The sequence below is a fragment of the Ranitomeya variabilis genome, chromosome 6 (genome assembly GCF_051348905.1).
Source record: "Ranitomeya variabilis isolate aRanVar5 chromosome 6, aRanVar5.hap1, whole genome shotgun sequence".
Classification (NCBI taxonomy): domain Eukaryota; kingdom Metazoa; phylum Chordata; class Amphibia; order Anura; family Dendrobatidae; genus Ranitomeya; species Ranitomeya variabilis.
The window spans coordinates 441,177,433-441,188,560 of record NC_135237.1 but is presented as its reverse complement, the minus strand read 5'-3'; the positions used below and the strand labels follow the sequence as shown (position 1 = coordinate 441,188,560).

Sequence of the window (11,128 nt, the reverse complement as noted above, 5' to 3'; positions counted from 1 at the left end):
TGATCACACCTCTTTTTTTAAAAAAAAAGAATAATGAGAAGTTCAGAAACACAGTTTATTCATGAAATTAAGAAGATTCTACAGGTGATTTAAAATGGAGAGATCTAGAGAAATGAAATCCCAAATATGGTTTATGTAAGAATATCATTCACAGCTAGATATCTCATTATCCCAATGTTGCCTTATTATACGTACTTCTGTTCTACGTTGGATGGTACAGACTCTATATCACAACAGAAAATAGGCTGATGACTTAGGCATCTTAGGGATAAAGCATTTGTGTCGCTGCCTTTAAAAGTTTGTGTATAACTCTGCAAATTAGTGTATTATAATCATTTTAGGTTTTCTTAAAAAGTCAATGTCATTCTTTGCATCTCAATGTTAAAGTAATAAATGCTTAAAAAATACTTTAGGCACGAGGTTACTCAGTTCAATTCTTGATCATATATGGAAGGATTATGCAATGATTCAACAATATTTTATCATTTTTTTGTGAAAAATAACAGTTAATTAAAAAAAATACTTCAGGTGAAGTTCACCCTTGTATTGTAGAATCTATTAGGAGACTTCGTTGTCAGTTCCATAGTTTTTAGGTGTAGGAAAAGTGTGCATGTGATGGATACTCCAATGGAAACCATAAAGACCCCATTTTAATTAATGGTGTTGTCGTGTAGTTATTGGCATTGTTTGTCTGTCGTAGAATGCAAGTTTCCTATGATGGAACAGAAAAATGGAGCTCTGAATGCTAGTGTGAACTTAGCCTTAGCATTATAGTTTTCTTATCTGACAGCAAAGTTTTAAAATGGATTTTCATTGTTTGTAGGTATCTGCAGAAATTCACACTAGAGTCCCACCATGTCCAGATCGGGGGACAGGACTTCCACTTTTGACCCGAGTCATAGTGATAATCTTCTCCACGGCCTGAACCTCTTGTGGAGGAAGCAGCTCTTCTGTGATGTGACCTTGACTGCCCAAGGACAGCAGTTCCACTGCCACAAAGCAGTTCTTGCATCCTGTTCTCAGTATTTCAGATCTCTTTTCTCCAGTCACCCTGGTCAGGATGGCCTGTCAACTGGTCCAAAGGAACAACAGCAACAGTCAGATGAACCTGGGACACCCTCCTCTTCTCCAGATGAGAAGATGCTTGTCAGCCCTAGAGCCATCAACAACCTGGTTTTGCAAGGATGTTCCTCAATCGGACTCAGATTGGTCTTGGAGTACCTTTACACAGCCAATGTTACCTTATCTTTAGATACAGTTGAGGAGGTATTATCAGTCAGCAAGATCTTACATATTCCTCAGGTGACAAAGCTTTGTGTACAGTTTCTCAACGATCAGATTTCAGTGCAGAACTATAAGCAGGTGTGTAAAATTGCAGCTCTTCATGGCCTGGAAGAGACAAAGAAACTAGCCAATAAGTATTTGGTGGAGGATGTGTTGCTGCTCAACTTTGAAGAGATGCGTTCCATGCTGGACTCCTTACCACCTCCAGTCGAATCTGAACTTGCTCTCTTTCAGATGTCTGTACTTTGGCTGGAACATGACAGGGAAACACGAATGCAGTATGCCCCAGATCTGATGAAGAGACTTCGCTTTGCTCTCATCCCAGCTCCAGAGTTGGTAGAGAGGGTACAGTCAGTAGACTTCATGAGGTCTGACCCGGTATGCCAAAAGTTACTGCTGGACGCTATGAATTATCACCTAATGCCTTTCAGACAACACTGCAGGCAGAGCACCGCCAGCAGGTGAGCCAAAGACAGCCATAAGTCCTCTTACTTCTGCAATGTTTGCTTCTATATACTGTTGCATTTTTCTAGTTTTCCATTTTGTATGCAATGAATGCTCAAAAGGGGGGGTCCCTTGGTAATCATTTTTGTTAGAAGGGTCCCACAATATCCAGCTGATCACAAAGTGTCTTCACCACTATCGGCTGTAATCTGCTGGGGCACCCGGCGTATATTGTTCAATTCCCCAGCAGCAGAAATACAAGATAAATGAAGCATTACATGTCTGTGTACTGGATGGACGTGCTCCGTCCTCCAAAGGCAGAGACACCTCTATCCAACAGAATAATGGGTGCCCCATAAGAAGTTTAGTTGTCAGTGTATGGCTTGTCTGTATAAATAGGAATTACACAGTGCATTTTCTTGTAAGGCCACGTTCATGTGCTCAGTATTTGGTCAGTATTTCTCATCAGTATTTGTAAGTCCAAACCTGGAGTGGAACAATCAGAGGAAAAGTGTAATAGAAACACGTCACCACTTCTGGATTTATCTCCCACTCCTGGATTTGGGTTACAAACGCTGATGTAAAATACTGACCAAATACTGGACTTGTGAACGTGGCCTAAGAAAAAGTCATATGGAAGCTACTATAATCTCTGAAATAAGCATGAGTATGCATATATAAAGGGCTGGTTTTCATCAAAGGTTTAAGTAAGCAGTAATACTAGGCGCATACCTCCGATGGATACCTCCAACATATGCAATTATGGAGACCATTGACTCCGGTTGTAACTAAAACTATCAACAATTGATATAATTTTTGTTAGGTCTCATTCAGACTTTAGTGATTTCTCACATGCACAAGAACAGTCCTAATGTCATCAGTGTTTTTCATCCGAGTTTTATCAGTGTTTGGTCAGTATCAGTTTTTAGTATCAGTATCAGTTTTTACCATCAGAGTTTCATTAGCGATTTTCACGTATGGAAAAATATATACAACTAGCTGAAGAGCCCTGCGTTGCCTGGGCATAGTAAATATTTGTGGTTATAGCACCTCACTTCTCTCATTTTCCCATCACGCCTCTTATTTTCCTCCTCACTCCTCTCATTCCCCCCTAACACTTGTCATTTCGACCTCACATCTGTCATTTTCCAATCACTCCACTATTTTCCCTCACTCCTCTCATTTTGCACTCACACCTTTTCATTTTCACCTCACACCTCTCATTTTCCACTTAGTATATACACGTTTGTCATCTCCCTTATATATAATATACACCAGTATATCATCTCCTGTATATAGTATATACCTGTATGTCATCTCCTCCTGTATATAGTATATACCTGTATGTCATCTCCCCTGTATATAGTATATACCTGCTGTATGTCATCTCCTCCTGTATATACCTATGTGTCATCTCCTCTTTTATATAGTATATACCTGTATGTCATTTCCTCCTGTATATAGTATATACCTGTGTGTCATCTCCTCCTGTATATAGTATATACCTGTATGTCATCTCGTCCTGTATATAGTATATATCTGTGTGTCATCTCCTCCTGTATATAGTATATATCTGTGTGTCATCTCCTCCTGTATTAGACACGTTATATGGTCAGTATTTTTACCTCAGTATTTGTAAGCTAAATTGGCAGCCTGATAAATCCCCAGCCAACAGGAAGCCCTCCCCCCTGGCAGTATATATTAGCTCACGCATACACATAATAGACAGGTCATGTGACTGACAGCTGCCATATTTCCTATATGGTACATTTGTTGCTCTTGTAGTTTGCTTATTAATCAGATTTTTTTTGAAGGATAATACCAGACTTGTGTGTGTTTTAGGGCGAGTTTCATGTGTCAAGTTGTGTGTGTTGAGTTGCGTGTGGCGACATGCATGTAGCGACTTTTGTGAGATGAGTTTTGTGTGGCGACATGCGTGTAGCAACTATTTGTGTGCTGAGTTGCATGTGACAGGTTAGTGTAGCAAGTTGCGTGCAGCAAGTTTTGCGCATAGCGAGTTTTGTGCATTGCGAGTTTTATGTATGGTGCGTTTTGAGTATGTGCAAGTTTTGTGTGAGGCAACTTTTGCATGTGTTGCAACTTTTGTGCATGTGGCAATTTTTTCGCGTGTGCAAGTTTTGCGTGTGGCGAGATTTCCATGAGGCGAGTTTTGCTCATGTGGCGAGTTTTGCGTCAGCCTAGTTTTGCATGTGGCAAATTTTGTGCGTGGCGAGTTTTGAGTCTGCGACTTTAGTGTTTTGACTTTTATGTGGTGAGGTTGGTTTATGTGTGGTGAAATGTGTGCTGAGGGTGATATATGTGTTCAAGCACGTGGTAGTGTGTGGCGCATTATGTGTGTGTGTTCATATCCCCGTGTGTGGTGAGTATCCCATGTCGGGGCCCCACCTTAGCAACTGTACGGTATATACTCTTTGGCGCCATCGCTCTCACTCTTTAAGTCCCCCTTGTTCACATCTGGCAGCTGTTAATTTGCCTCCAACACTTTTCCTTTCACTTTTTCCCCATTATGTAGATAGGGGCAAAATTGTTTGGTGAATTGGAACGCGCGAGGCTAAAATTTTGCCTCACAACATAGCCTATGACGCTCTCAGGGTCCAGACGTGTGACTGTGCAAAATTTTGTGGCTGTAGCTGTGACGGTGCAGATGCCAATCCCGGACACACACACACACACACACACACACACACACACACACACACACACACACACACACACACACACACACACACACACACACACACACATTCAGCATTATACTGTATATTAGATTACAAAGCTTCTCCTATTCATTGCAGCACTGACAGCACACGGATTGCACACTGACAGCACTTTTATGGCATGCGTTTTCTTGTACAGTGGGGAAAATAAGTATGTGATTCACTATCGATTTTGCAAGTTTTCCCAACTATGAAGAATGGAGAGGTCTGTAATTTTTGTCGTAGGTACACTTCAACTGTGAGAGAGAGAATCTAAAAATAAAAACCAAAAAAAATCACATTGTATGATATTTACATAATTAGTTTGCATTTTATTGCATGAAATAAGTATTTGATCACAGTGACAGTGTACAAATTACCCAGGCAGCTTGGTCAGCAGCGTGATTAATGCCATTTGTCAGTGCATTTGGCAAACTGGTATACCAGATGGGATAGTATGGGGGTATAAAGGTCTAGCGGCAGTACAGGGACAAGCACCTTGAGAAAGAGGGACGGTACCCTCGAAACGCGTCGGTCATTGGCCCCTGTACATGTCCGTTTCCTACGGACAGGTGACGTCACCGCTAAGCCACGCCCCCCACACCACGCTACTACGCGGCGGCGCTTTCGGCCGAGGCGCACCGCTGGCTGCTGGAGTCAGTGATTTGTGAGCTATCTGGGGTGTTCAGGGAGGACGCTCCCCACCCACGGACGTAGCTCAGCCACCTGTACCACCAGCCACTCTGGGCACACACTCAGCAGAGCCGCTCCTACATTTCTGATTGTGCAGACACGGGAGGACGCTGATACGTGAAGGTGGGCACCGTTATATGTTCATGTGTGTTTTTAGCGCGGCAGCCGTTTGTTTGTTTTTATTTGAAGTATTTGATCACCTTCCAACCACCAAGAATTCTGGCTCTCACAGACCTGTCAGTTTTTCTTTAAGAAGCCTTCCTACTCTGCACTCATTACCTGTATTAATTGCAATTTTTTGAACTTGTTACCTGTAAAAAAGACACCTGTCCACACACTCAGTCAGTCACACTCCAACCTCTCCACCATGGCCAAGACCAAAGAGCTATCTAAGAACACCAGGGACAAAATTGTAGAGCAGCACAAGGCTGGGATGGGCTACAGGACATTAGGCAAGCAGCTTGGTGAGAAGGCAACAACTGTTGGCGCAAATATTATAAAATGGAAGAAACACAAGTTTACGTCCATATTCCTCGGTGTGGAGCTCCATGCAAGATTTTGCCTCATGGGGTAAGGATGATTTTGCGAAAGCTCAAGGACTAGCCCAGAACTACATGGGATAATCTGGTCAATAACTTGAAGAAATCCAGGACCACAGTCTCAAACATTACCATTAGTAACACAATTAATCGTCATTATATCCTGCAGGGCATGCAAGGATTCCTTGCTCACAACAGCACGTATCCAGGCCTGTGACCATCTGGATGATCCAGAGGAGGCATGGAAGGAGGTCATGTGGTCAGATGAGATCAAAATAGAACTTTTTAGTATCAACTCCACTCGTCATGTTTGGTGGAAAAAGAATGATGAGTACAACCCCAAGAACACCATCCCAACTGTGAAATACAGTGGGGGAAGCATCCTGCTTTGGGGTGGTTTTCTGCAAAGGGAACAGGACGACTGCACCGTATTAAAGGGAGGATAGATGGGGTCATGTATTGCGAGATTTTGGCCAACAACCTCCCTCCCTCAGTAAGAGCATTGAAAATGGGTCGTGGCTGGGTCTTTCAGCATGACAATGACCCGAAACACTCAGCCAGGGCGATTAAGGAGTGGCTTTGGAAGAAGCATCTCAATGTCCTGGAGTGGCCTAGACAGTCTCCAGACCTGAACCCAATAGAAAATCTTTGGAGGGAGCTGAAGCTCAATGTTGCCCAGTGACAGCCCCAAAACCTGAAAGATCTGGAGAAGATCTGTATGGAGGAGTGGGACAAAACCCCTGCTGCAGTGTGTGCAAACTTGGTCAAGAACTAAAGGAAACGTCTGACCTCTATAATTGCAAATCAAGGTTTCTGTAGCAAATGTTATGTTCTGTTTTTCTATTGTATCAAATACTTGTTTCATGCAATAAAATGCAATTTAATTATTTAAAAATCATACAATGTGATTTTCTTGATTTTTTTAAAGATTCTGTCTCCCACAGTTGAAGTACACCTACAATAAAAATTACAGACCTCTCCATACTTTGTAGGTGGGAGAACTTGCAAATCGTCAGTGTATCAATAATTTATTATCCCCACTGAATGTTAAATGTGTAGTAGAATTTAAAGATCCAGTAGAAAAGTTAGAGTTGGGCCCTCACTGCGTAGTTTTCAGTAAAATGATTTGTAATGAATTGAAAACACAGGATAAGTATCTTTACTCCAGCGCCAAAGAATGCAAAACAGTATAAAGCATCAGATCTGCACAAATGGCAGTGCCAGCAGCAGAAAGAGACCACTTTGTTTTTATATGAAAAGGAACAACAATCCTGCATCTGAGTGGACCCCCTATGCCTCCAAGCCGAACAAATTAGAAAAATCCCTATATAGGTAGGATCAGCCTGATGTTATTTTCTGGTGAATGTTAAGATTCCTGTGCTTACTCTGCATGGTAGGACAGTAGCCTGTGTCTGATGGTAAAGAATTATTATTATTATTATTTATTGTTATAGCGTCATTTTTTCCATGGTGCTTTACATGTAAGGAGGGGTATACATAATAAAAACAAGTACAATAATCTTAAACAATACAAGTCATAACTGGTACAGGAGGAGAGAGGACCCTGCCCGCGAAGGCTCACAGTCTACAAGGGATGGGTGAGGGTACAGTAGGTGAGGATAGAGCTGGTCATGCAGCGGTTTGGCCGATCGGTGGTTACTGCAGGTTGTAGGCTTGTTGGAAGAGGTGGGTCTTCAGGCTCTTTTGAAGGTTTCGATGGTAGGCGAGAGTCTGATGTGTTGTGGTAGAGAGTTCCAGAGTAGGGGTGATACACGAGAGAAGAATACAGGCTGACGGCTGCTCCTTCGAGTAGGAAGCTTGAAATTTCCACGAAAATGTATTATTAGTAGTTGGATCTTGTTTATTAAATTTGAAGTCTCGATTCATCATTTGCTGTGTTTTTTAGTCACTTTCCCTTTTTGTCTTGTAGTATTAGTTCTTTTTTTTGGTGCCATATTCATCAAAATGGGCAGCATGGTTGCTTTGCAGCACTGGGGACCTGGGTTTAAATCCCACCAACGACAACATCTGCAAGAAGTTTGTATGTTCTCCCCATGTTGGTTTGGGTTTCCTCCCAAACTTCAAAGCCATACTGATAGGGAATTTAGATGGTGAGCCCCAATGTTAAGCACAAGAAAAAAAGACTACAAAAAGGTGCAAAAACAATAGTGAATTGGGTGAAAACAAAAAAGGGCACAAAACACAGAAAACTAACCAAAAAAACAGGCACAAAGGCAATGACGAACATAGGCCATACTCCCACTAATCTCTTAACCCCTTCCTGACATCGGACGGGATAGTACATCCGACGTCAGGTCCCCTGCTTTGATGCAGGGCTCCGCGGTGAGCCCGCATCAAAGCCGGGACATGTCAGCTGTTTTGAACAGCTGACATGTGCCCGCAATAGGCGCGGGCAGAATCGCGATCTGCCCGCGCCTATTAACTAGTTAAATGCCGCTGTCAAACGCAGACAGCGGCATTTAACCACCGCATCCGGCCGGGCGGCCGGATATGACGTCATCGCCGACCCCCGTCACATGGTCGATGCTTCTGAATGGTAACCATAGAGGTCCTTGAGACCTCTATGGTTACTGATCCTCGGCAGCTGTGAGCGCCACCCTGTGGTCGGCGCTCACAGCACACCTGCATTTCTGCTGTGTAGCAGCGATCTTATGATCGCTGCTACATAGCAGAGCCGATCGCGCTGTGCCTGCTTCTAGCCTCCCATGGAGGCTATTGAAGCATGGCAAAAGTGAAAAAAAAATTTAAAAAAAATGTGAAAAAAATAAAAAAAACATAAAAGTTTAAATCACCCCCCTTTCGCCCCAATCAAAATAAATCAATAAAAAAAAAATTAAACCTACACATATTTGGTATCGCCGCGTTCAGAATCGCCTGATCTATCAATAAAAAAAAAAGCATTAACCTGATCGCTAAACGGCGTAACGAGAAAAAAAATCGAAACGCCAGAATTACGTTTTTTTGGTCGCCGCGACATTGCATTAAAATGCAATAACGGGCGATCAAAAGAACGTATCTGCACCAAAATGCTATCATTAAAAACGCCAGCTCGGCACGCAAAAAATAAGCCCTCAACCGACCCCAGATCATGAAAAATGGAGACGCTACGAGTATCGGAAAATGGCGCAATTTTTTTTTTTTTTTAGCAAAGTTTGGCATTTTTTTTCACCACTTAGGTAGAAAATAACCTAGTTATGTTAGGTGTCTATGAACTCGTAATGACCTGGAGAATCATATTGGCAGGTCAGTTTTAGCATTTAGTGAACCTAGCAAAAAAGCCAAGCAAAAAACAAGCGTGGGATTGCACTTTTTTTGCAATTTCACCGCACTTGGAATTTTTTTCCCGTTTTCTAGTACACGACATGGTAAAACCAATGATGTCGTTCAAAAGTACAACTCGTTCCACAAAAAATAAGCCATCACATGGCCAAATTGACGGAAAAATAAAAAAGTTATGGCTCTGGGAAGGAGGGGAGTGAAAAACGAAAACGGAAAAACGGAAAATCCCACGGTCATGAAGGGGTTAAGGATTCAGCTTTTGGGTGGCGACAAGTTCTGTTTAGATTATGGCTTTTTAGGTTTTCTTTTGCCTGTTTTGTTTTTCCTACCATTCTTCCAAGACATATAACTTTTTTATTTTTACATCTATATAGCCATATGAGGCATATTTTGTAGAATAAGTTTTAACTGTGTGTGACACCATTCTTTTTATCATAAGTGGGGCAAATATTTAAAGTGCTATGAAATTGTGGAAAAACCCTTAATTCTGCCATTGTTTGTTTTTTTTTTTTGCTTTTATGGCTGTTACTGTGCACTAAAAATGATCTGTCAGAATAATTCTTCAGGTAAATATGTTTTCAGTTCTATGAAATTTACAAGATGTATTTATAATTTAGTTGTTAAAAAAAATTAGAACTTTGCACAGAAAAAAATGTGTCTGTCTCCATTTTTAGAGATCCATATTTTTTCATTCCTCCATCAGTGGACCTGCCTGTCTGAGGGCTTGTCTTTTGCACGCCGAGTTGATGTTTTTGTTTATACCCTCTTTGGGGGTTCAAATGTTTTGATCGCTTTTTATCACAATTTTTGATAATAAAAAATTACCAACAGCCAATTCTGTTGTTTTGATCTTTTTCATATTGTTATTCACAGTATGGCATATTTTTTATATATACATATATATATTTTGATGTTTTAGACCTATAACACTGGTCAACAGCATTTTTGGTGCCAAAGATATTTCATCGAATTTAGGGTATTTTTGGGGTGCTGATTCTGAATATGTCATCAGTTTTGCCAGATTGGCTCAAGTTTTTGAGATTTTTGGCATCTTATTTATAGCACTTGTTGGTAAATGCGACGCATCATCTCATTAATTTCTTTGGATTAGTACTTGAACTGAGCAGTTCTCAATATAGTTTTGTGTTAATTAGTGTTCTAAAAGTTTGTTCATAGCTTGATTTTTGCACTAACTTTATGTTGTTGTCTGTTTTCCAGTGAAAAGCATGAACTCATCAAGAAGAAGTTGTCTTAACGATCCAGACTCATTCTGTTACATTTGTGGTGAATACACACTGCCAAAACATAGAAGAAACATAACAGACTTCGTAAAAAAAGTGTATTTTGCCTATTTTGGGGTTATGCTTGGGGACCAAGACAAGTTTTGGGCACCACACATAGTGTGCAAAGCATGTATCGAATTATTACGAAAATGGAGCAAAGGACAAAGAAAAAGCTTCAAATTTGGTGTTCCAATGGTGTGGAGAGAGCCAAAAAATCATCATGATGACTGTTATTTATGGTAAACACAGGTACAGGCACATCTTCACAATGAGGGACAGGCCTTCTTGCAGATTCCATGTTACTCCCATTTTCGTTTCTTATGCTTATTGAATCCTTGCACTTGCACTGCACAGAAATTACAGTCATCATGATGATTTTTTGGCTCTCTCCACACCATTGGAACACCAAATTTGAAGCTTTTTCTTTGTCCTTTGCTCCATTTTCGTAATAATTCGATACATGCTTTGCACACTATGTGTGGTGCCCAAAACTTGTCTTGGTCCCCAAGCATAACCCCAAAATAGGCAAAATACACTTTTTTTACGAAGTCTGTTATGTTTCTTCTATGTTTTGGCAGTGTGTATTCACCACAAATGTAACAGAATGAGTCTGGATCGTTAAGACAACTTCTTCTTGATGAGTTCATGCTTTTCACTGGAAAACAGACAACAACATAAAGTTAGTGCAAAAATCAAGCTATGAACAAACTTTTAGAACACTAATTAACACAAAACTATATTGAGAACTGCTCAGTTCAAGTACTAATCCAAAGAAATTAATGAGATGATGCGTCGCATTTACCAACAAGTGCTATAAATAAGATACCAAAAATGTCAAAAACTTGAGCCAATCTGGCAAAACTGATAG

General features: G+C 41.0%; 1 protein-coding gene across 2 annotated transcripts in view; it reads left to right on the top strand.

Annotated features, from left to right (window-relative positions):
• KLHL14 (kelch like family member 14) overlaps positions 1-11,128 on the top strand; it is a 156,391-nt gene that overhangs the window by 2,213 nt on the left and 143,050 nt on the right. For both annotated transcript variants that reach the window (XM_077270421.1, XM_077270422.1), the window contains exon 2: positions 824-1,745. In XM_077270421.1, coding sequence (XP_077126536.1) covers positions 856-1,745 — 890 coding nt within the window. In that variant the 5' untranslated portion in view covers positions 824-855. The remainder of the gene's footprint in view (positions 1-823; positions 1,746-11,128) is intronic.